Source organism: Macaca fascicularis, chromosome 1 (genome assembly GCF_037993035.2).
Source record: "Macaca fascicularis isolate 582-1 chromosome 1, T2T-MFA8v1.1".
Taxonomy (NCBI): domain Eukaryota; kingdom Metazoa; phylum Chordata; class Mammalia; order Primates; family Cercopithecidae; genus Macaca; species Macaca fascicularis.
In genome coordinates this window covers 37,015,345-37,042,263 of record NC_088375.1, presented here as the reverse complement: position 1 = coordinate 37,042,263, position 26,919 = coordinate 37,015,345, and the positions used below count along the sequence as shown (strand labels likewise).

At 39.8% G+C, this 26,919-nt stretch overlaps 1 protein-coding gene across 1 annotated transcript in view; it reads right to left on the bottom strand.

Annotated features, from left to right (window-relative positions):
* Positions 1-3,817: 3,817 nt before the first annotated feature.
* AXDND1 (axonemal dynein light chain domain containing 1) overlaps positions 3,818-26,919 on the bottom strand; it is a 171,501-nt gene continuing 148,399 nt past the window's right edge. Inside the window, exons 22-25 of the mRNA XM_065532054.2 lie at positions 16,151-16,264; positions 13,171-13,275; positions 4,947-5,029; positions 3,818-4,100 (exon numbers count right to left, since the gene is read on the bottom strand). Coding sequence (XP_065388126.1) covers positions 3,833-4,100; positions 4,947-5,029; positions 13,171-13,275; positions 16,151-16,264 — 570 coding nt within the window. The 3' untranslated portion in view covers positions 3,818-3,832. The remainder of the gene's footprint in view (positions 4,101-4,946; positions 5,030-13,170; positions 13,276-16,150; positions 16,265-26,919) is intronic.

Genomic DNA, 26,919 nt, shown 5'->3' with positions numbered 1-26,919 from the left:
TGTGAGACTTTAACACCCCACTGTCAATATTAGACAGATCAATGAAACAGTAAATTAACAAGGGTATCCAGGACTTGAACTCAGCTCTGGACCAAGTAGACCTAACAGACATCTACAGAATTCTCCACCCCAAATCAATGGAATATGCATTTTTCTCAGCACCACATGACACTTATTCTAAAATTGATCACATAATTGGAAGTAAAGCACTCCTCAGCAAATGTAAAAGAGCACAAATCACAACAAACTGTCTCTCAGACCACAGTGCAATCAAACTAGAACTCAGGATTAAGAAACTCACTCAAAACCACACAACTACATGGAAACTGAACACCCTGCTCCTGAATGACTACTGGGTAAATAACAAAATGAAGGAAGAAATAAAGATGTTCTTTGAACCCAATGAGAATGAAACACAATGTACCAGAATCTCTGGGATACATTTAAAGCAGTGTGTAGAGGGAAAGTTATAGCACTAAATGCCCACAAGAGAAAGCAGGAAAGATCTAAAATTGACAACCTAACATCACAATTAAAAGAACCAGAGAAGCAAGAGCAAGCACACTCAAAAGCTAGCAGAAGGCAAGAAATAACTAAGATCAGAGCAGAACTGAAAGAGATAGAGACATAAAAAACCCTTCAAAAAATCAACGAATCCAGGAGCTGGTTTTTTGAAAAGATTAACGAAATAGATAGACCGCTAGCAAGACTAATAAAGAAGAGAGAAGAATCAAACAGATGCAATAAAAAATGATAAAGGGGATATCACTGCCAATCCCACAGAAATACAAACTACCATCAGAGAATACTATAAACACCTCTATGCAAATAAACTAGAAAATCTAGAGACACGGATAAATTCCTGGACACATACACCCTCCCAAGACTAAAACAGGAAGAAGTCAAATCTCTGAATAGACCAATAACAAGTTGTGAAATGGAGCCAATAATTAATAGCCTACCAACCAAAAAACGTCCAGGACCAGATGGATTCACAGCCAAATTCTACCAGAGGTACAAAGAGGAGCAGGTACCATTCCTTCTAAAACTATTCTGATTAATAGAAAAAGAGGGAATCCTCCCTAACTTATTTTATGAGGCCAGCATCATCGTGATACCAAAACCTGGCAGAGGCACAACAGAAAAAGAGAATTTTAGGCCAATATCCCTGATGAACATAGATGTGAAAATCCTCAATAAAATACTGGCACACCAAATCCAGCAGCACATCAGAAAGCTTATCCACCACGATCAAGATGGCTAAATCCCTGGGATGCAAGGCTGGCTCAACAGATGCAAATCAATAAATGTAATCCATCACATAAACAGAACCAGTGACAAAAACCACATGATTTCTCATGATTTCTCAATAGATGCAGAAAAGGCCTTCAACAAAATTCAACAGCACTTCAAGCTAAAAACTCTCAATAAACTAGGTATTGATGGAACATATCTCAAGATAATAAGAGCTATTTATGGCAAATCCACAGCCAAAATCATACCGGATGGGCAAAATCTGGAAGCACTCCCTTTGAAAACCAGCAAAAGACAAGGATGCCCTCTCTCACCATGCCTATTCAACATAGTATTGGAAGTTCTGGCCAGGGCAATCAGGCAAGAGAAAGAAATAAAGGGTATTCAGTTTGGAAAAGAGGAACTCAAATTGTCTCTGTTTGCAGATGACATGACTGTATATTTAGAAAACCCCATCATCTCAGCCCAAAATTTCCTGAAGCTGATAAGCAGCTTCAGCAAAGTCTCAGGATCAAAATCAATGTACAAAAATCACAAGCATTTCTACACACCAATAACAGACAAACAGCCAAATCATGAGTGAACTCCCATTCACAATTGCTACAAAGATAATAAAATACCTAGGAATCCAACTTACAAAGGATGTGAAGGACCTCTTCAAGGAGAACTACAAACCACTGTTCAAGGGAATAAAAGAGGACACAAACAAATGGAAGAACATTCCATGCTCATGGATGGGAAGAATCAATATTGTGAAAATGGCCATACTAGTAGCCCAAGGTAATTTGTAGATTCAATGCTATCCCCATCAAGTTGCCACTGACTTTCTTCACAGAATTGGAAAAAACTATTTTAAATTTCATGTGGAACCAAACAAGAGCCTGCATAGCCAAGACAAGCCTAAGCAAAAAGAACAAAGCTGGAGACATCATGCTACCTGACTTCAAACTATACTACAAGGCTACAGTAACTAAAACAGCATGGTACTGGTGCCAAAACAGATATATAGACCAATGGAACAGAACAGAGCCCTCAGAAATCACACCACACATCTACCACCATCTAATCTTTGACAAACCTGACAAAAACAAGAAATGGGGAAAGGATTCCCTATTTAATAAATGATGTTGGGAAAACTAGCTAGCCATATGCAGAAAGCTAAAACTGAATCCCTTCCTTATACCTTATACAAAAATTAACTCAAGATGGATTAAAGACTTAAATGTAAGACCTAAAACCATAAAAACCCTAGAAGAAAACCTAGGAAATACCATTCAGGACATAGGCATGGGCAAAGACTTCATGACTAAAACACCAAAAGCAATGGTAACAAAAGCCAAAATAGACAAATGGGATCTAATTAAACTAAACAGCTTCTGCACAGCAAAAGAAACTATCTGCAGAGTGAACAGCCAACCTACAGATTGGGAGAAAATTTTTGCAATCTATCCATCTGACAAAGGGCTAATATCCAGAATCTACAAAGAACTTAAACAAATTGACAAGAAAAAAACAAACAACTCCATCAAAAAGTGGGCAAAGGATATGAACAGACACTTCTTAAAAGAAGACATTTATGCAGCCAACAGACATATGAAAAATGCTCATCACTGGTCATCAGAGAAATGCAAATCAAAACCACAGTGAGATACCATCTCACGCCAGTTAGAATGGCAATTATTAGAGTCAGGAAACAACAGATGCTGGAGAGGATGTGGAGAAATAGGATCACTTTTACACTGTTGGCAGGAGTGCAAATTAGTTCAACCATTGTGGAAGACAGTGTGGCGATTCCTCAAGGATCTAGAACTAGAAATACCATTTGACCCAGCAATCGTATTACTGGGTATATACCCAAAGGATTATAAATCATGCTACTACAAAGACACATGCACACATATGTTTACTGTGGCACTATTCACAATAGCAAAGACTTGGAACCAACTCAAATGTCCATCAATCATAGACTGGATAAAGAAAATGTGGCACATATACACCATAGAATACTATGCAGCCATAGAAAAGGATGAGTTCACGTCCTTTGCAGGGACATGGATGAAGCTGGAAACTGTCATTATCAGCAAACTATCACAAGGAAGAAAACCAAACACCGGATGTTCTCGCTCATAGGTGGGAATTGAACAATGAGATTACTTAGACACAGGGTGGGGAACATCACACACCAGGGCCTGTTGGGGCGTTGGGGCTGGGGGAGGGATAGCATTAGGAGAAATACCTAATGTAAATGATGAGTTGATGGGTGCAGCAAACCAACATGGCACATGTATACCTATGTACCAAATCTGCACTTTGTACACCTGTACCTCAGAACTCAAAGTATAATAAAAAAAAAAACCTTCACCAGTTTTGTAAATAAAAATTGTATCTGAGTTAGTTTATTCATTCGCAGTTGTTATTCATTTGGTTTTCCTTTTTGTGAGTTGTCTGAATAAGATGGTTATGTGATTAAAATATGCACATTCCTATGAGAAGTATAAACTAGTAGATTAGCACCAAATATATTAATGTTCTTCTACAATACTTGTGGCCCAGTCAAATTTTCTTTCATAAATACAACCTAAATAAAGCAAAATATGAAGCAATGCTTACCCTTCTTTGGAGATTTTGAGGAATCTTCTGCTGACCTAACTTCTTCTTCTTCTTGTTCTTGTTCTTCTTCTTCTTTTACTTCTCTTTTGTCTTCATTTTCTTTCTCTCCTTTAGACTCCTTTCTTGATGTCATGACTAATTCCTCTAGATCTTTATTTTTTATAAGGGTATGATGAAGTTTCTCATATGCATCTTCAAACTTTTCCTCTGCCTGTTTGGCTCTCTTTTCAACCTCCCTGATACGAAAGAGAAACACAACAAAATAGAAAGGGTTGAAAAAGTATTTTTGACTTAGAAACTCATTTTCTAAAAAGGCAGTGAGATTAGATGAACGTGTCTGAAGGGTAGAAATAAGGGAAGCAACAGCATCAATGATTGATTGAGAACTGAGGCCCAGGAGCAACTCTGAATGCTAATGTCAGAGTAGAAATCATGCTGCTATTTAAGAATATATTTATCATTTCTTAATAAAATCTGATTTGGGGTATCTGGAATTCTCCATCAATGGCCAGGGAACTCCCTTTCAAGAGTTAATTTTGGCTTCTCTTAATTGATGTGATCCAACAAACTAAATTCAACAGAGTCCCTTCTTTTCTAAAACCAAATTTTTGTAATCAAAGAAACCAGCATGAGATGTGCTTCTTAGCTACTACAGCACATTATATGTCTACATGGCTACGCTCTTCTCCTGGCATCCCCAGCCATCTTAACTATATCGCCCTTTGTACTCTTTGATATATGTAACATTCTTTCCCAAGCACAATAGTTTCTCCTAGTTCCATCTATTTCCCTAAGTCATCTCTTAGAAACATATTGAATTGGATCACTCTAACACCCCCCTCCAACACACACAAATACTTTGACTTCCTCTATCTTTCCACTGTAGATAAGGATGGATAAGATGTTCCCACCAGGGCACTGTAGTTTACTGCCTCTAGCAGAACATGTGGAGATATGCATCCCCCTAGTAAGGATACAGAAAGCAGGAGAGCCAAAGGGAAGCCAAAAAGTATGAATTTCTCAGTCAAGCCTTCTGGCCAGCCCATTTTCATCCTCTTACCATTGTGTTGACTCATACTTACAGTAACTTCTCCTGCATATGTTCAATTACAGCCATTGCTTCAAGATATTTTTGGGCCAATGTACCTTGCTTAGCTGATTCTCTCTGACAGAGGAAATATGAGATATGAATGAACTGATAGTCTCAACAATTGGTATTCTACTTTTTCAGGATGTTCTGGATCAAACCTTCCAGAATATTCTTTTTCTACTAACCATATCTATCTAATAGATGGTTAAGCACACCCTTAATACAAAAAAAACATAGGGATTGTCTGTGGCCAGATAGCATAGAAGCTTCCAAATTATTCATGCTACAGGTGAATAAGAATTTGATTGGAATTGTAAAGAAGCAGCAGGGGAAACAGTAAAAACAAAAAGAAACAGAGAAATAAAAAAAGATTTAAAAAATAAGGAGAAGGGTCAACATGTTTCTTTATAAGTCAAGTTAAAGATCAAGGAAGCTAACTTGTATATCTGTCTTACTAATAATTTACTTCGCTAAGAATGTCACATTGCAAAATGCAATGAAGTCTTTAAATTCCTTAGGGAACTTCATAAATATCAGTTGAAGATGTAAATCTTACCAGGCAAAGAAAATATGGAAAAAAGATAACCTCTTTAATGTATTCTGACTCTATATAAGAGGAAGGTGAGAGAGAAAATTTAGAGGACAAAAACTATAAGTATATTTTTAATTGAATATTAACATTTTCCCAGAACAGTGTACTTTTAAAGTCTCATTCATCCATGTCTCCCAAGCAGAGTCAAGTACAAGGTAAAGTCTACATTACAGACGGAAACAGAGAGAGAAGAGGGCGGACAGCCTGCCACAATCACAGCATGATCCAGTGGGCTAAAGCAAACCTGCATCTAAGCCTGTCATCCTCACTCACACATCCCATCATACCACTCTACCTTTTTCTAAAAGAGAAAAGAACTTGTGTTAGTCTCTTCACTATTTATTTATTTATTTATTCTTTTTCTTTTTTAGAGATCTTGCTCTGTCACCCAGGTTACAGTGCAGTGGCATTATCATAGCTCACTGTAGCCTTGACCTCCTAGACTCAAGCAATCCTCCCACCTCAGCCTCCCAAGTGGCTGGGACTACAGGTGCATACCACCATGCACAGCCAATTTTTCATTTTTTTGGTAGAGATTGGGTCTTGCTATGTTATCCAGGCTGGTCTTGAACTCCTGGCCTCAAGTGATCCTCCTGCTTCAGCCTCCCAAGTTCTGAGATTATAGGCACTGGCCACCACACTTGGCCAACTTCTTCAGTTTTGTGCTAGATATTAGACTCTTCTTTTCTCTGTCACATATTTTTCTCTTTCTGTTTTGTTGCTTCTTTTGGGTAACTTGTTTGGAAAGTATACACTATCATTTTTCACCCTGAACCAAACGTATGTGATGTGGCTGTGCCTGCATGGCACACACTACTAACTTATTTGTTCTTCTAGAAGAAAGGGTTTCAGAGCAGAGGCTTCTAGAACTGGAATTCCACACATGGTTTACAGTCCTATGAAACAACTAAAACTATCGGTGGAATCCAAGATAAACCAGGATTGTCTGCTACTACCTGTGTGCATTTGAGCCTTCTGACTCTCTCCTCATTCTGTCAATGGATATAAATTGAGTTACAATACGCTAGGAAAACATCCCTTTCTTTTGATACTGGCAAGTACAGATTGTTTTGTGGCCCATTTCAAGTCCTTCAATAGGAGAGTTTCCAAACGTGGTCTGAAATGACATTTTGGACATTCCCGTGGTCTGAAATGCTGGTTGTGGGGCTGCTAGCATCCTCTACGTGTGGCAGATGGCAATCCCCCATGCATCACCCATATACTGATGCAGGTGCCTCAAGGCTAATTACAGTTACTGCCACAGGCCTTCTTCTCAGGCTCCAAACCTTCCTCTGGCTTTTATGCTCTTTTACTCACTATATAACAGAGACAAACATGGACCACGCAGCTCTTGGAATCAATTGTATTGGACCCTCCTTGCTTGTGCCTATGTGCTGTAGCTTCCAGTTAGTCTCCGTCTGACATCAATTCTGCCTTTAGATTTTTTTAGCTTGGCCTTCCTGGGGTTTGACTCTACTAATGGGCTTTGGGTTGCATCTCTATGGCTTGGGAGTGCATCAGGGAAGATCCCACTCCAGATTCAGCTCCTTGGATTCAATTCTGGACTCCTAGTTGGACTGGGTGCTCCTATCAGCTTTGGACATATTTTCTGGAGCCACCAATTTCAATTGCCCTTCCCTGATGTTGTTATAAAATGGGTAAATCAATCACTGCTCTTAATACCTGTGCCTGGGATACAAGGTATTGTGGAAGGAAAACACAGACATCTAAGGGCCTCCTTCATCCAAAATGACAGAGTTAAAGGCAGAAAGTCTAATCTTGTGTTGAAAATACTGCTGGGGCTGGGGCAGTGGCTCACACCTGTAACAGCACTGTGGGAGGCTGAGGTAGGTGGATCACCTGAGGTCAGGAGTTTGAGACCAGCCTGACCAACATAGTGAAATCTCGTCTCTACTAAAAATACAAAATTAGCCAGGCATGGTGGCACATGCCTGTAATCCCAGCTACTTGGGAGGCTGAGGCACGAGAATTGCTTGAACCCGGGAGGTGGAGGTTGTAGTGAGCCAAGATTGCACCATTGCACTCCAGCCTGGGCAATAAGAGCGAAACTCTGTCTCCAAAAAAAAAAAAAAAAAAAAAAAAAAAGGAAGAAAGAAAGAGAGAAAGAGAAAAAGAAAGAAAGAAAAAGAAAATACTATTGATTTTCAGCAATATTTTCTGGCCCCCACTCACCCTTCCAAAAGAGTTCATAGGTGATCCAGCAAAATCCCCTATCTTTCTCATATACTTCAACTCTTTACAGACAGCCAGGACCCATAGCTTTAAGATGAGCCTGAGATTATTTCTAATGTATTGCTTGTTAGGGCAGGAGACTTATGGGCAACCCTATTCACACTGACAAGCACTTGTAGTTAGGGTCCACTGTAGCTCTCGGCATTTTTGGTAGATGCTTAGGAGAGTTTGTTGAATATAGTCATCCCATATCTCCATCAGTCAGCTGAAATGTTATGGAATTCAAGCTGCTTGCCCTACAAGAACAATGTTGGAACGATTCGGATTAAAAGAGGGCTACAGAGTTGCTGTGTAATAAGTTTTCAGAGCTGATTATACTGGGCCGCACCTAAAGGCAGAGTGCCCTTCCTCCAAGTAAGGCAGGGTCAAAGTTAATGCTGCTTAATGGGATCATTGGGTTCACCAGCGAAATCAAGCACACTGTCAAACTGGGTAGTTGTGCTTGTATATGGCCTGGCAGGTATTTTTTTTTTTTTTTTTTGGTAAGTGGATGCCCACTTTGAGTATAATCCCCACAAAGTCCTATCTCCCGGATAACTAAGTAGTTTGAAATAATGGATTGTCCAGACCTCTGTTATGGTGCTAAGTTGCCAGGTAACCACATGAAGGGGGCCTGATTGCTCAGGTCAAGCAAGTAACCTGCCCAATCTGATGATGACTTACCACCACTCTTCTTAAGATATCACTCATATCACAACTGCTAGAAAATCCCCCACTGTAATCATTTACAGGAGAGAACACTAGGAGTAACTGGAATTCTCCATGCTCAGGTCCCTAGCTTACTAGTTGTCTGGAGCTACTTCTCACTAGAAACCCAGGACTCAATTATCTCTTGGAGCTTTGCTGTTGTCCAGCTGAGCTCCCAGGGACATGGTAAGTTATACCTGTAGACCATGAGGATTCTGCTTCCCTAACTCTTCCTTTGTTTTTTCTTTCCTTCCCCAGTGTCAATCAAATGTACTGCCCATATAAGCCAGGGGGGCTGCTTGGTTCCCTATTTTAAGATGGTCTAGAGGAAAAGGATAAAAGCGCCTCACTTGTCCGGGTGCGGTGGCTCACACCTGTAATCCCAGCACTTTGGGAGACCGAGGCGGGTGGATCACAAGGTCAGGAGTTCAAGACCAGCCTAGCCAATACAGTGAAACCCCGTCTCTACTAAAAATACAAAAATTAGCTGGGCGTGGTGATGCGCGCCTGTAATCCCAGCTACTCAGGAGCCTGAGGCAGAAGAATCACTTGAACCCAGCAGGCAAAGGTTTCAGTGAGCAAGATCGCACCACTGCACTCCAGCCTGGGCAACAGAGCAAGACTCCATCTAGAAAAAAAAAAAAGCCCCTCACTCAAGCTCTAGCTCATTTAACTCTCAGCCAATCAGTAACAAAAGACCCAAGAAGATTAATTAACAAACTCCTATTTTAGAGGGCTAGGGACTTCCCTGGAGCCCCGCATGCACAGTTAGACTTCAATGCCAACCCATAGTTACCCCCTCCTCACTTTAATCTAAAAATCACACCCAGGGATGGAGATTTAAAATGCTAACGCTACATATGATGTATGAAGAAGCACAGCGAACCACTGTGCGAGTGTCAGAAAAACCCTCCTATACATGCCCTGATATAACCCTTCCCCATAGAAAAACCCTACAAAACTAAACCACACACTACCCTTGGGGAACAGCCCAATCCTTCTCCTTTCTTGTCACTGGCTCTCTTGTACAGAAGCTAAATAAACTTGCTCTTTGCTACTATACCTAGTAGTCTTTATACTGGGAGATTGCAAGAAAAGAACCCATGGTGCCGGTAACACTGAGAGTTGTATTTTTAGACCAGGAAGACAGAGTACAGCTGCCCAATAGGTCTGGTGGCTTGGACTTGTATCCCTACTAAATGGTTATTTTTGTTCTTAGGACCAGAGGCGAGTGTCTGTTAAAATGGATAAAGGAAAAACAAAACAACAAAAAATAATAATAATAAAGGAAAACCTTACAGTGAAAGTTTGGAAACCTTAACCTTTCCACAGGGAGCCCCAGCCCCAGCAGCTTTGTGAATGGAAAGAACACGGAGCTTTGGCCCTGCCTGCCCCACAGGTCCTGCAGTGCAGTCTGAATCAAGACACACCTTCCCCAGCTCCACCCCATGGGCCAAATCTCTAATATCCTAAGCTAGTTCAAAGAAACTCTATTCTCTGAGAACCAACATCCCCAAATATCAATCAACCTCGTCCCCTGCTAGAATAGCACAATTAGGCCTCTTCTGTTTGAGCGCCTGGTGATTGAAGCCACTTTTGCAAAATTATGATGGTAAGATAAATCTGACAGGGCTGACTCCATCTTGCTTGAGTCTCACAGACTCGCTGACTTGGCTCATTCCAGGGCGGGGGCAAAGTTTAAATGATAATAGCTCTTCCCCAAAACTAAACTACCCTTGTAAAACTAATGAAAGACCACCAAGTTAGGAGTATGAGAGGGACCTGAATTCAGCCATTATTCCAGAGGTCACAAGATTTGCGACTTCCCCAATTACGCCTGTAAATAACATCATTATTGTAGAACATAAGGTTGGTATTTTGAGATGTCTTTTCAAGTTTCTGACAGCAGGATGGTGCCACTGTGACTCATACCTCAAGTAGTCCTGTGGCCCCCACCCAGAAATGGACTCAGTGCATGAGGACCATTTTCCATACCCCATGATCGCATCCCCAACCAGTAAGCAACAGCCACACCCTGGCCTCCTGCCTACCAAACTATCTTGGAAAAAACCTACCCTTTGAGCCTTCAAGAAGATTGATCTGAGTAGTAACTCCATCTCCTACATGGTGTGGCCAGCTTCGTGTCAACTAAACTCTTTCTTTACTGCAATGCTGTTTTCCCAGATAATTGATTGTGTCTGTGCAATGGGCAGGAAGGACCCACTGGGAAGTCACATGATGCCTTTCTACTTGTGCAGTACTCCAGCCACCATTCCACAGGAAGAACGTGACTCTTCTTGGCTTCCAGGAACTTGCAAGTACTTGTACATCTGGATGTGGCATTTCAGTCCTCTCTCCAGATTTTTTGGTTAATCAGAACCTAGACAGTTTGGTTTTTAGTGATCTATAGTAGCAGCAGCAAATTTTCAAAAGCTTAGAGATGACCTTACTGGTCCATGTTCTCTTTACCTGGGCTATCTATATGGCACTGCCAGTATCACACAGAATGGCAGTACCTGGGGGCAATGGACCTCGCACTATCAAAGACGTGTGATGCTCCTCAGTTTTTTCCCAGGCTGCACGCTCCTAGTTTCCTGACTGCTTCCTGCCTGGCTTCAGGGCCTAGCCTGGACGGCATACCAGAGTTCTAACTTTAGGAAAGCCAAGTCTGAGGCAGGAGGGCTTGTAGCTGGGACTGGTGGGGGTTAGCAGATAAAAAGCTGCTATCCGTTGTCTTTGTCTTCCTTTTTAAAAAATCTCGGCCGGGTGTGGTGGCTCACACCTGTAATCCCAGCACTTTGGGAGGCCAAAGCAGGAGGATCACAAGGTCAGGAGTTCAAGACCAGCCTGACCAACATAATGAAACCCCGTTGCTACTAAAAATACAAAAAATTAGCCAGGCATGGTGGTGGGCACCTGTTATCCCAGCTACGCAGGAGGCTGAGGCAGGAGAATTGCTTGAACTTGGGAGGCAGAGGTTGCAGTGAGCTGAGATCGCACCATTGCACTCCAGCCCGGGTGACAGTGCGAGACTCTATCTCAAAAAAGAAAAAGAAAAAAAAAAAATCTCATGACATTGTATTCCATTCCCAGTGCTCCCTCTTACATATTTGCCTCACAGTCTTAGTGACCAACATAGTGATATATTATTTTTAAAACTTGTTCAAAGTTCTCTGATGTCTCCCAAGGCACCACTTTGGGAGAATGTGCTGAAGGAAATTAAAATATATTGCCCCCAAAATATATTTATTTGACGTATTTTGAAATAGCCACTGCCTGGCCAGGAAACAAAAGTGGCCTTGCAAAGCTGTCTTTTGTGGGAAAAATTTGCATCTGTAGAGAATTTCCATTAAAGCAGTCACCACCCCTTCCCCTTTCTATGCCTTTCCAGGACCCAGGAGAGAGTGAGAGTCTGATGCCTTTTGAAATCTAAAAATAAACATTATTATCTCTTCTCTCTGAGGGAGGCTTCATCTACATAACAAGGCCACCTTTGCCAGCCAAGCTTCTTCCTTTTCTCTCTCTCTCAACCAGTCTTGTCACTAACCTGATTCACCAAGGTAACCTGTTTCTAGCCATACTCAGTCTGTATTCTTTACTGTGGCCCCAGGATGGTATATGAGCTTCCATAACTCACTGGGAAACTGGATCTTCATTCTGAAGGGTCTCGTGTATACATGTTAAACAAATTTATATGCCTTTTCTCCTATTAATCAATTTGCCTCACACCAGTGATTTTTCAGCAAACCTTTAGGGGGCCAAGAGCCTATGGCTCACACACCCCTCATAATGAAATAGTTCTTAACTTTAGCATGGAGAAATTTGACAAAATCTGTTGATCCTCCAATCCAAGAAAATGTACAATGTCAACATACACTCAAAATGTTACCACCACCTCAGGGAATTAGTGGGATAAAGCCCATCCATAAACTCCTAAAGTCACAGTGCTCTGTAGAGAGTGAGATACTGATCAATGGCTGACTGAAATCTACCATGGTCCTACAACCAAACTTCTGTGGAGACAGTTTAAACCTGCTTTCTTGCTGAGTTTCCACAGCTACTGTCTCTAAGTTTCCAGTTTCCCGACAATTATTGTTCTTAGGAGTATGTGCTTATTATCACAGCTCTCAACAAAGTCTACTAAATGAATGTTTAAAAATCAGTCAAATACTGACCAAGAGATTGTTAAACTAAGGAAAGAGATGAAATACTGATGTTAAAATGGGGTTTAGGCCGGGTGCAATGGCTCACGTCTGTAATCCCAGCACTTTGGGAGGCTGAGGTGGGTGGATCACCTGATGAATTCAGGAGTTCGAGACCAGCCTGGCCAACATGGTGAAACCCCATCCCTACTAAAAATACAAAAATTAGCTGGGCATGGTGGCAGGCACCTGTAATCCCAGCTACTCCGCAGACTGAGACAGGAGAATCTCTTGAACCCGGGAGGCAGAGCAAAACTCTGTCTCAAAAAAAAGAGGTTTAAAGATGAGAATGAGAAGCTTTTGTAAAGTTAAGGTGAAAATATGAGTTTTCCAGGAATTATGTTGGAAGAAAAATATCTCTAAAATACATAACTTAGGAACCCCTGGTCCCCTTGGAGTAGCTAAAAGTGATGTTAGCACCATATCATGTTTGTGCAATGTTAAATAGTGTTGAATTCCCTAGTTGGGTTTCAGATACATACCCAGGAAGACAACACATCTGTTTCAAATAGAGGTTTGGAATGAACATTTTCATCTTCTCCAATGAATCGAATTAGTTTTTCCTCCTCTGTAGATGTTGAAGGTTGCTAGAACACAGAAACCCGCGGACCTGTTAGCAAGCTGGTGGGTAACACAGTGGCACACCAGCAAGTTTCCTGGCACCATGTTGGAAGCTTACATTTTTCATTTGCTTTAATCATACAACAAGCATTTTTGAAGACTTTCACATAGCAAACGCTGTGAAAAACTGGTGGGATGGGGAGTGTGGACAACGGGATATAACCATGGGAAAAACAAAGAGGATTTCTTCCAGCTTCCAGGAACTGACAGTACTGTAGGAGAGATATATAATAAAATGAATAATTATGGTATAACATGATTACTGTTAGCATAAAAGTGTGTTCCAAAGGCTGTGCGCACCCAGAAAAGGGTCATGCATTCTTCCTAGGTACTTCAGGAATTACTAACAGAGAAAATGATATTTAAAGGCTGAACGGGTGCTGTAAAATAGAGAGGAAAGGGGCTGAACTAAGTCTACAGGTAGCAGTAGTAGTAGTAGTAGTAGTAGTAGTAGTAGTAGTAGTAGCAGCAGCAATGGTTTTGTCAACAGAAAAGGGGTCTTATCCCAGACCCCAAGAGCAGGTTCTTTGATCTCACACAGGATAAAATTCAGGGTGACTCACAGAGTATAGTAAAGCAAAAGCAGTTTATTAGAAATTACTCTATTACAGAGGAGGGTATCCTCAGAAAGCAAGAGGAGAAATGCCCTTACATAAATATAATGCTTGCTTATATAGGAGATTAAGGCTAGGAATAGTGTACTTTATTATAAAGCCTGGTGATCAGCTTGTGACAGGCTATTAGTATTGTTATTCTCTAATGTAACTGTTGATTTCAGCAATAATTTATGAGTGTACTATCAGAGACGTATGAACCAGAAAAACTCCATCTTAAAGAGCAGCTGGGTACCATGAGGCTAAAACCTACTGGGCTGCCTCCCCAGATGCTTCTAAGTCATAGGATGAGATAAAAGGTCAGCACAAAATACAGGTCATAAAGACCTTGCTGATAAAACAGGTTGCAGTAAAGAAGCGGGCCAAAACCCACCAAAACCACAATGGCCACGAGAGTGACCTCTGGTCGTCCTCACTGCTATACTCCTATCAGCGCCATGACAGTTTACAAATGCCATGACAATGTCAGGAAGTTACCCTATATGGTCTAAAAAGGGGAGGCATGAATAATCCACCCCTTGTTCAGGATATCATTAAGAAAATGGGCAACCAGCAGCCCTTAAGTCTACTCTGTCTGTGGAGTAGCTGTTCTTTTATTCCTTTACTTTCTTAATAAACTTGCTTTCACTTTGGACTGCAAACTTGCCCTGAATTCTTTCTTGTGCAAGATCCAAGAACCCTCTCCTGGGTCTGAATCGTGACCCCTTTCCTGTAACAGTACCACTATCTTTAAAGTGAAACGCATTTTTAAACTGAGAATGCCTTTTTCCATTGACTCGATTCCTCAACCATAAACATCTTGTGATTAAGAGTGTCCAATTTCCTGGGAAATTAACCCAGTAGGTTTTGCTTTATCTGGACTTTATTCAAGATGGAGTCATTCTAGTTAAGACACCTCTGACAATTTCCACTTATTCTGTGCCTTCTATATACCAAACACTTTACCAGAAAGAAAACAGAAAATGACGATTGAAATAGGCTTAGGTGTTACATAATATTTTTGTTCTGTTGTCCTGCCTGTGCAGTGAGTAGAAGACCTAGTTCAGAGCCTGGAGTCATGCCAACACTTAAACTATATACAGAGAAGAAACACATCAGAGAAGTAAATTAAGACATTGTAGAGAGTATTAGGCAATCATGAGTTTTAGAAGCCAAAGACAGTAGTAGTCAATCTAAGAATTAGCAAGGACTCTTGTGCCAGACTTAACTGGGTTTGAATATTGGTTCTGCCACTTACAGCTATATGATTTTGGGTAAGTCAGTCAACCTCTCTGAGCTTCAGTTTTCTTATCTGTAAAATGGGGGCAATAATATATACCTTGAAGTTGTGTTGCATAGATAAGAGATAATATGTGCAAAGTATATCACTCATGATAGGCACTCAATTTTTGGTAATCCTTGTATTATTATTACAAACGTCCCAGGAAGGGCTTTTATTACTACAAATGCCCCTGCAGGGGTTAAGACAGGGTAAAGGAAGGAGAGGTCTGGTGATGGGCCTGGGAGGAGGGCAAAAGGCAGCTCAGAATGGGAGCTGAAGAAGTGGAAATATGGAGTTTCAAAGTGTTATCTGAAAAATGTGGCAATGAAGGGCTAAAAAAATAGCACCAGAATGAGAGGTAGGTTGTGTAGTTAATGGTAATGTAGGTATAAATGAGGCTAATGGAAAATGGCTGGATTTAGAAGGGAAAAGGAACATCCCTTCCTCTGAAAATAAAGTGACAAAGATAAATATTTCTGCAGGTTTGGCTAAATCTATATGAGAAAAAGAAGGAAACTGAAGAGTTCACTCCAGACCACCTACTTCTATTCTCCACTGTGTGTGTGTCTCTCTCTATATATATAATTTCCCCCACTATATATATATAATATATATATAAAGGGTCCAGGCATGGTGGCTCATATCTGTAATACCAGCACTTTAGGAGGCCGAGGTAAGACGATCACTTGAGACCAGGAGTTCAAGACCAGCCTGGGCAACATAGCAAGATCCCATCTCTATTTTAAAAATTTTAAAAATTAGCTAGGCATGGTGGTGCATGACTGTAGTCCTAGCTACTCAAGAGGCTGAGGTAGGAGGATCATTTGAGCCCCAGAGTTCGAGGTTACAGAGAGCTATGATGACACCACAGCACTCCAACCTGGGTGACAGAGCAAGACTCTGTCTCTAAAACATATATATGTATGTATGTATATAGGAGGAAAAACAAATACCAAATAATCTTACTTCTTCTGCTTTCTCTTTATTTTCCTCCTGAAGTTTCCTATCCTCCTTACTTTCTTCTTCATCCTCTTGAAGAGACTCATCTATTTCAGGCTCAATGAATTCTTTTACAGCCTCCTGTGAGATGAAACAGTATGATGATTAAAGGATGTATATAAATATTAGCAATTATTTGTTCAAAAATATTTAATGAGCACTAATCCTGCAACTGGGTACTGTGCTAGTGACAAGGATACAAAGGTTGATAAAAATAGTCCCTGTCCTTAAGAAACTTATAATTTCATGGACAAGAATATACAATGAATGCATATAGTCACATAGTAGGAGCACCTGATTTAGACAAGGTAGGGGACTGGGTAAAAGAGGGAGTTGGTCAGGAAGGTTTCCTGAAGGAGATAATGTTTGAGTTTTTTCTTGAAGGATGGGGAAGGAAAAGAAGGAGCTCTGGGCAGAGGATGTTGTATGTACATGATTGGTTCTGAGAGAACCTAGTTCAATAGGACAAAAACTGGGAGACAAATGAACAGGAGTGCAATCATAGAGAAAGGGCGAGACTGTCAAGCCAGGGAGATGATTGGCTCTTATCCTGAAGGCAATGAGGCTCTAATAAATTGATTGATTTGCTTTGCATTTCAAAACAATCATTCTAGCAACAGGAGACTAGCTTTAAAGAAGAGGAAGAAAGGGAAGGAGAGGAAGAGAAAAGGAGCGTGAACAAAATAGCGGTTGCTGGAATGAAGAGAAGGAAAAGGAAGATTTAAGAGATATTTAAGAGGTAAGTCCGAGTGACTGACTGGATGGACACGGGATGGTTAGGGAAAAGGTACATCTTAAATGACACTTAGTTTATAATTTAGACCACTAGAGAGATGACAATGCCATTCACAGAGACAATGAACAAAACTAGAGAAACAGGTTTGGAGAGAGAGATGAGTTCAGATTAGGCTGTGAGGGTTTGAGGTACCATTGAGATATCCAAGAGAAAATGTCCAGCAAGTAGCTGAATATATGGAACTGGAGTTTAAGATGAAAGAATTTGGGCTAAAAATAGAGATCTGACAGTTATCTGCATTTAATTAAAGCCAAGAAAGTAAATTATATCCTAAAGGCAAACTTGTGAGGTAGCCAGAGAATCAGACAGTAACCCAGTTACATAAAATGCTAGGGATCTATGGAAAACAGTGGCGATTCCTTAGAGAACTAAAAATAGATGTACCATTCGATCCAGCAATCCCACTCCTGGGTATCTATCCAGAGAAAAAGCAGTCATTATATGAAAAAGATGATTGTACACGCATGTTTATAGCAGCACAATTCACAATTGCAAAAATATGGAACCAACCCAAATGCCCATCAATCAATGAGTGAATAAAGAAAATGTGGTGTATATATACACCATGGAATACCACTCAGCCATAAAAAGGAATTAAATAATGGCATTTGGAGACTGTTATTCTAAGTGAAGTAACTCAGGAATGGAAAACCAAATATTGTACGTTCTCACTCATAAGTGGGAGCTAAGCTATGAGAACACAGAGCCATAAGAATGATACAATGGACTTCAGGATTCAGGGGAAAAGGGTGGGAGGTGAGGAGGGATAAAAGACTACACATTGGGTACAGTGTACACTGCTTGGGTGATGGGTGCACCAAAATCTGAGAAATTATCACTAAAGAACTTACTCATGTAACCAACTATGACCTGCTTCCCAAAAACCTATTGGGAAAAATAAAAGGAATGATGTTCTGATGCAGGCAACAATGTGGCTGACCTTTGAAAACACTATGCTAAGTGAAATAAGCACAAAAGGGCCAGGTGCGGTGGCTCAAGCCTGTAATCCCAGCACTTTGGGAGGCCGAGACGGGCGGATCACAAGGTCAGGAGATTGAGATCATCCTGGCTAATACAGTGAAACCCCGTCTCTACTAAAAAAATACAAAAAACTAGCCGGGTGAGGTGGCGGGCGCCTGTAGTCCCAGCTACTCGGGAGGCTGAGGCAGGAGAATGGCGTAAACCCGGGAGGTGGAGCTTGCAGTGAGCTGGGATCGGGCCACTGCACTCCAGCCTGGGCGACAGAGCCAGACTCCGTCTCAAAAAAAAAAAAAAAAAAGAAATAAGCACAAAAGGCCACATATTGTATAATTCCATTTACATGAGATGTCCAGAATAGGCAAATCCATAGAGCCAGAAAATGTGTAGTGTTTCCAGGGCCTGAGAAGAAAGAGGAAATGGGAGTGACTGTTAATCAGTATGGATTTTCTTTTTGGGAATGATAAAAATGTTCTGGAATTGAATAGTGATTATCACTGCACAACTTTGTGAATATACTACAAACTATTACTGAATTGTACATATTACATGAATTGTATCTCAATAAAGCTGTTATTTTTAGAAAAATAATTTGGCCACTCCACATTGTATACATACTTCAAAACATCATGTTGTATACAATGAAAATACACAATTTTTACTTGTCAATTAAAATAAATAGGAAATTGCTGCCTCAAAAAAAATCAGATGAAATCAAAGCCTATACTCAAGGAAAACAATAATAGATTTTCAAACCTCTGAAAAAAAATAAAATATGCTAGGGAAGAAAGAGGAGCCTGAAAAGGCAGCCAGAAGTAGCCTCTGAAATATGAGAGGCCACGAGGAAAGCCAAAAGAGAAGAAAGAAGGAGTCATCAGTGTTGAACACCTCAAAGGAGTCTACTCATAGAGATTTAAAACCATCCTCTGGATGTTTACAGCACCAATATTTATAAAAGCAAAAGCTAGCAATAAGCTCAATGCCCACAACAGGAAAATGCATAAATAAATTATGGTGTAAGCCATATAACAAAATACTTTATAGCAATGTTAAATTATGCTATAGAAATATGTATATAGTATAGAAAAATAGTCACAATGTATTAGGATATTTTTACAAAATGAAAATACTTTTTTCTTGGTAATATTTTTGCTGTAAAATATTTGAACACTACAGAGGAATTAAGAATCTTAACGCTCAAAGAGTTAATAATTTCTATCAGTTTGCTGAATATTCTTCTAGAATGCTTTTTGCACCTATAAACATTTTAATATAAATAAGATAATATAACTTATATTCTATAATCTGCTTTTCTCAGTAATATATCATGGATTATATTTATTTAACTACTTAAACATCTACTTCATCTCATAGAACTCCATCATTTCAATGTACCATATTGTATTTAACTAATCTCCTACTGATCAACATTCATATTGTTTCTAGTATTTTGCTATTATACTATGCTGTAATAAACATTCTTTTACAGCTATATCATATACTAGAATTATCAAAAAGACTACAAAAGTTATATTTAACCTATTTAAAGAAAGAAGAGAGTGAAAATATGAGCAGAGAGAGAAAGATTACAAAAATGCTCAGACCTGAAAAAGAATCAAATAGGACTTCAGCAATTTAACTGTAAAATTCAACAGAAAGGTTTAATGGCAGATGAAATTCAATTGGAGGGCAAATTAGTGAACTGGATGGTAAGCCAGAAAAATTATTCAGGATGCAATGCAGAGAAATAGAGAGATAGAGAATATGGAAGAAGGTTAAGAGACATGGGGGATTGATTCCAACACACGTTCATTTAGAGCTCTAGAAGGAAAGAAGAGAGCAGAGTTGATGGGTGCAGCACACCAACATGGCACAAGTATACATATGTAACAAACCTGCACGTTGTGCACATGTACCCTAGAACTTAAAGTATAATTTAAAAAAAAAAAAAAAAAAAGACAGCAAATGCAGTAGAGGCAATATTTGAATAGACGATGACTGAGAATTTTCCAGATCTAACAAAAGATACCAAACTAAAGATTCAGGAAATCAAGAGAATCCCAAGCAAAATTTTAAAAGAAAAGAAAATCCATCTCCACATTAATCTGAGCAAAGACAAAAAGATGATCTTAAAAACAGTCAGAGAGAAGAGATGAATTAACTTCAAAGAAACAGACAGTTGGATTCTCAATGGTCAGTTCAGTAACAACAAAAACCAGAAAACAGTAAAAATAATAATGATGTGCTGAGATAAAAGAATACCATCCTAGAATTAATAGCATACCCAGCAAAAAAATGAGGGTGAAATAAAGGCATTTTCAGACAAATGAAAACTGAGTTTGCCACCAGGAGATCTTCACTAAAGAAAATTCTAAAGGTTAAGGCAGAAGAAAAATAACCCAAGGTGGATATCTGAGACTTCTGAAGAAAGAACAAACAAATGAACTTACAAATCAGCTCCAATGCCAGCATATTTCTTAGCGGTAAATCACTAAAGGCATTCCTGCTAAAGTCAGAAGCAAGAAAAGGATGCTTGTTATTTCCACTACTATTTAATATTGAATTGGAAGAATTACTCAATACAATTAAACAAGAAAAAGCAACTAGAAGTATCTATCAGATTGAAAAGAAAGAGGTAAAACTATCCCTATTTGTAGGTGATTTGATTAAGTATTTAGAAAACCCCAAAGAATCCACTGAAAAACTACTAAAAACAGTAAGAGGAGGAGCAGCAGGAGGAGGAGGAGAAAAAAAACACAATATGAGAATTTAGTAAAGTCACAGCATATAAAATTAAAACAAGAATGGTGGTGAACATCTGTAATCCCAGCACTTTGGGAGGCTGAGGCAGGAGGATCACTTGAGCCTAGGAATTCAAGCCAGCCTAGGCAACATAGCAAGACCCTGTCTCTATGAAAATTTAAAAATTAGCCAGGCATGGTGTCATGCACCTATAATCCTACCTACTCAGGAGGCTGAGGTGGAAGAATTGCTTGAGCACAGGAGGTCAAGGCTGCAGTGAGCCATGACTAGACCACTGAACTCCAGCCTGGGTGACAGAGTATGATCCAATCTCAAAATATAAAACAAAATTAAATTAAATTAAAATACAGAAATTGATTATATATATTATATATACACATAGTTACTAGTTAGAAGATATAATGGAAAAGAATGTCTCATTTAAAATAGCAAAAAATAAAATACTCAGGCATACACCTAATAAATGTACAAAATGCAAACAAGTAAGACATGATTGACAGGCATAAAAGTAGACATCCTATATTCCATATTCTTGGATAAGACAATTCAGCATCATAAACATGTCTGCTCTAAGTTAATATATAAATTTAATATTATACTGGTTTTAAAAAGTCATATTTTTAAGAACTAGATTATAAAGTTATATAGAAAAATAGCCAGGTGCAGTGGTGCACACCATAGTCCCAGCTACTCTGGAGGCTGAGGCAGGAGGATCACTTAAGCCCAGGAGTTTGAGACCAGCCTAGGCAACATCAAGATCCCGTCTCTAAAGAATAAATAAATAAATAAATAAATGGAAGAATAAGTAGCAAGAATAGCAATGAACTGTCTGAAAAAGATCCATGAAGAGAGCTGGTCCTACCAGATATGAAAATGTATCATAAGAAAGTCAAACCATCCCTGTTTGCAGATGACATGATCCTATATCCAGAAAACCTAATTGTCTCATCCCAAAAGCTTCTTAAGCTGATAAACAACTTCAGCAAATCTCAGGATACAAAATCAACGTGCAAAAATCACTAGCATTCGTATACATCAACAACAGTCAAGCCGAGAGCCAAATCACAAACAAACTCCCATTCACAATTGCCACAAAAGGAATAAAATACCTAAGGAATATAGCTAACTAGGGAAGTGAAATATCTCTAAAAGGAGAACTACAAACCACTGCTCAAAGAAATCACAGATGACACAAATGGAAAAACATTCCATACTCATAAATAGGAGGAATCAATATCGTTAAAATGGCCATACTGTCAAGGGCAATTTATAGATTCAATGTTATTCCTATCAAACTACCATTGACATTCTTCACAGAACTAGAAAAAACTATTTTAAAATTCATATGGAATCAAGAAGAAGCCTGAATAGCAAGGCAATCCTAAGAAAAAAGACCAAAGCTTAAGGCATTACACTACCCAACTTCAAAGTATAGTACAGGGATACAGTAACCAAAACAGCTTGGTATGATCCAAGAACAGACACACACACCAATACCTAGAAATAAGACTTCACACTGACAAACCATCTGATCTTCAACAAAGCTGACAAAAACAAGCAATAGGGAAAGAATTCCCTATTCAATAAATGGTGCTGGGATAACTGGATAGCCATATGGAGAAAATTGAAACCAGAACCCTTCCTTATGCCATATACAAAAATTAGCTGAAGATGGGATTAAAGGCTTAAATGTAAAACCCAAAACTATAAAAACCCTGGAAGACAACCTAGGCAATACCATTCTGGACATAGAAATGGGAAAAGATTTCACAATGAAGATGCCAAAAACAATTGCAACAGAAGCAAACATTGACAAATGGGATCTAATTAAATTAAAGAGCTTCTGGACAATAAAAGAAACTATCCATAGAGTAAACAGACAACCTACAGAGTGGGAGAAAATTTTTGCAAACTATGTATCTGACAAAGGTCTAATATCCAACATCTACGAGGAACTTAAATTTACAAGCAAAAAACAACCCATAAAAAAAAGTGGGCAAAGAACATGAACAGACACTTTTCAAAAGACATAAATGTGGCCAACAAGCATATGAGAAAAACCTCAACATCACTGATCATTAGAGAAATACAAATCAAAACCATAATGAGATACCATCTAACACCAGTCAGAATGGCAACTATTACAAAGTCAAAAAATAACAGATGCTGGCAAGGTTGTGGAGAGAAAGGATCACTTATACACTGTCGGTGGGAGTGTAAATTAGTTCAGCCATGGTGGAAGACAGTGTGGCGACTCTTCAAAGATCCAAAGACAGAAACGCCATTTGATCTAGCAATCCCATTACTAAGTATATACGGGAAGGAATATAAATCATTCTATCGTAAAGACACATGCATGCATATGTTCATTGCAGCACTATTCACAACAGCAATGACACGGAATTAACCTAAATATCCATCAATGATAGACTGGATAAAGAGAATGCAGTACATATACACCATGGAATACAATGCAGCCATAAAAAGAATGAGATCATGTCCTTTGCAGGGACATGGATGGAGCTAGAGGCCATTATCCTTAGCAAACTAACACAGGAAGAGAAAACCAAATACTACATGTTTTCCCTTTTAAGCTAAATGATGAGACCACATGGACACATAAAGGGGAACAACACGTACTGGGGCCTTTAGGATGGTGGAGGGTGGGCAAAGGGAGAGGATCAAGAAAAACAACTGAAGGGTACTAGGCTTAATACCGAGGTGATGAAATAATCTGTACAACAAACTTCCATGACACAAGTTTACCTTTGTGACAAACCTGCACATGTACCCCTGAACTTAAAATAAAAGTAAAAAAAAAAAGAAAAAAGAAAATGTATCATAAAGCCTCAATAATTAAGATATTGTGGTAATGACCCATTAATAGACAGATCAATAGAAAAGAACAGAAAATCAAAAAATAGACTTAGGTTGAATACAGTTGTTTTCAAACGTTGGAAATATTATAATATGGAAGACAAATCAGCCCTGTTCATATTAACCACAAAAGACTGAACTAGGACCAGTAGGTAGAAAAAGCTAAAGCTACAAGGAGACATTACATTTAGTTCAATAGAAAGAATTAATGTTCTAATACTCAGCGCTCACCAAAAATGAATGGAGTCTTTCTGAAAGTAGTTCTCTGTCACTTCAGATATTCAAACTTAGGCATAATGATCAAGTATGGATATTATATTAAGATTCATCATCAGATAAAAGAGAAGATCATCATGGTGGATGGGAGGTAGGACTAGATTGTAGCTCTGACTCAGATGGACAGAGCAGTGTGTGGAGGCTCGCATCAGAAATTTTAGCTCCAGAATGACTGCAACAACAAAGCAGGAGTCCCAAGAGGACCTATAGACCCTCCAAAGGGAGTAGACTGCTCCTGTAGGACCCAGGAGACACCCCAAATACTGTGAGTGCTGAAACTGTAGAAGTGGGAAGGGGAGACCCTCTGCTCCCAAACACACCCCCACTGGGAAAACCGAAGATCTAGTTTGCAAGAGAAGTTTCCAACCTTACCTGGAACTGAGTCAATTTAGAGAGCTGAGCAAAATACAGGAGTAGAGGAAGCAGCAGGAAAGGCGCTGGGAGCTCACTGGGTCCCCAAGCAGGCCATTCCTGCCTGGCACCAAGGGACCCTTCAGAGGGCGGCCAGAGGTGCAGGGGAAAACGCCACAGGGAGAAGGAAGTCTCCAGCTGAACTTTGTAACAATTTGAATAGGGCAAGGTGCCTCCTGGCCAGAACTCAGGGGAGGGTGTGAATCCACCATGCAGACTCCACAGGTGGAAGAAGAACCAAAACCCTTTTCTTTTGCTGAGAGGCAGGTAACATGGGACAAGTTCTCAAGCCCTGCTTGCCCACTGCCTGGAAACAGCCTCAGGGCTGTTAGTGGGGGCATGGTGAGAATAAGACCTGCCCTTCAGATTGTGTGGAGGCTGGGTGAGATCTGTGACTGCTGACTTTCCCCTACTTCCCTGACAACCTGCATGACTCAGCAGAGGTAGCCATAATCCTCCTATGTACATAACTCTACTGACCTGGGAAACTCACCCCCATGCCACACAGCAGACACAGCAAGACCTGCCCAAGAATAATCTGAGCTCAGACCACACCTAGCCCTGCCCCCACCTGGTAGCTGAAGACAAAAGGTGGGTAGGGTATGTGAAGACATATACTCTTGGGAGTTCTGGGGCTCTGCCCACCACCGGTTCCTCTCCATACTATCACAGCTGATGCTCTCTGGAAAGTGCCACCTCCTGGCAGGAGACCAACCAGCACAAAAACACGACATTAAACCACCAAAGCTAAGAACTCTCACAAACTGTTTCACCCACGCCGCCACCTCCACTAGAACAGGTGCTGGTATCCACGGCTGGGGAAGCCATAGACAGTTCACATCACAGGACTCTGTGCAGACAACCCCCAGGACCAGCCCAGAGCCAGGTAGCCTTGCTGGGTGGCTAGACCAAGAAGAGAGATAACAATCACTGCAGCTCAGTTCATAGGAAGCCACGTCCATAGGAAAAGGGGGAGAGTAGCACATCAAGGGAAAACCCCATGGGACTAAATAATCTGAACAAAAGACTTCAGCCCCATACCTTCCCTCTGACAGAGCCTACCCAAATGAGAAGGAACCAGAAAACCAACTCTGGTAATATGGCAAAACAAGGTTCTTTAACACACCCAAAAAATCACACTAGCTCACCAGCAATGGTTCCACACCAAGAAGAAATCCCCGATTTACATGAAAAAGAATTCAGGAGATTAGTTATTAAGCTAATCAGGCAGGCACCAGAGAAAGGCAAAGCCCAATGAAAGGAAATCCAAAAAATGACACAAGAAGCAAAGGGAGAAATATTCAAGGAAATAAATACCATAAAGAAAAAGCAAGCAAAACTTCAGGGAAATTGGGCACACTTACAGTACTGCAAAATGCTCGGGAAAGTCTTAGCAATAGAATTGAACAAGTAGAAGAAAGAAATTCAGAGTTTGAAGACAAGGTCTTTGAATTAACCCAATCCAACAAAGACAAAGAAAAAATAAAAAGAAAATATGAACAAAGCCTCCAAGAAGTCTGGGATTATGTTAAATGACCAAACCTAAGAATAATTGATGTTCCTGAGAAAGAAGAGAAATCTAAAAGTTTGGAAAACATATTTGGGGGAATAATTGAGGAGAACTTCCCCAGCCTTGCTAGAGACCTAGACAAGCAAAAACAAGAAGCATAAAGAACACCTGGGAAATTCAGCACAAAAAAATCATCGCCTAGGCCATTGTCTTCAGGTTATCTAAAGTTAAGATGAAGGAAAGAATCTTAACAGTTGTGAGACAAAAGCATCAGGTACCCTATAAAGGAAAACCTATCAGATTAACAGCAATTTTCTCAGCAGAAACCCTACAAGCTAGAAGGGATTGGGGCCCTATCTTCAGCCTCCTCAAACAAAACAATTATCAGCCAAGAATTTTGTATCCAGCAAAACTAAGCATCATATATGAAGGTACAGTCATATATGAAGATACAGTCTTTTCCAGATAAACAAATGCTGAGAGAATTCACCACTCCCAAGCCACCACTACAAGAACTGCTAAAAAGAGCTCTAAATCTTGAAGCAAATCCTGGAAACACATCAAAACAGAACCTCTTTAAAGCATAAATCACACAGGACTTAGACAACCAAAAAAATTTAAAAAGCAGAAACAAAAAACAAAGGCACACAGGCAACAAATAGCATGATGAATGGAATGGTATCTCACATCTCAATACTAACATTGAATGTAAATGGCTTAAATGCTCCACTTAAAAGATACAGAACTGCTGAATGGATAAGAACTCACCAACCAACTATCTGCTGCCTTCAGGAGACTCACCTAACACATAAGGACTCACATAAACTGAAATAAAAAGGTGGGAAAAGGCATTTCATACAAACAGACACCAAAAGCGAGCAGGGGTAGCTATTCTTGAATCAGACAAAACAAACTTTAAATCAATAGCAGTTAAAAGAGACAAAGATGGACGTTATATAATGGTAAAGGCCTTGTCCAACAAGAAAATATCACAATCCTAAAATATATGCACCTAACACTGGAGCTCCCAAATATATAAAACAATTACTAATAGACCTAAGAAATGAGATAGACAGCAACACAATAATAGTGGGGGACTTCAATACTCCACTGACAGCACTAGAC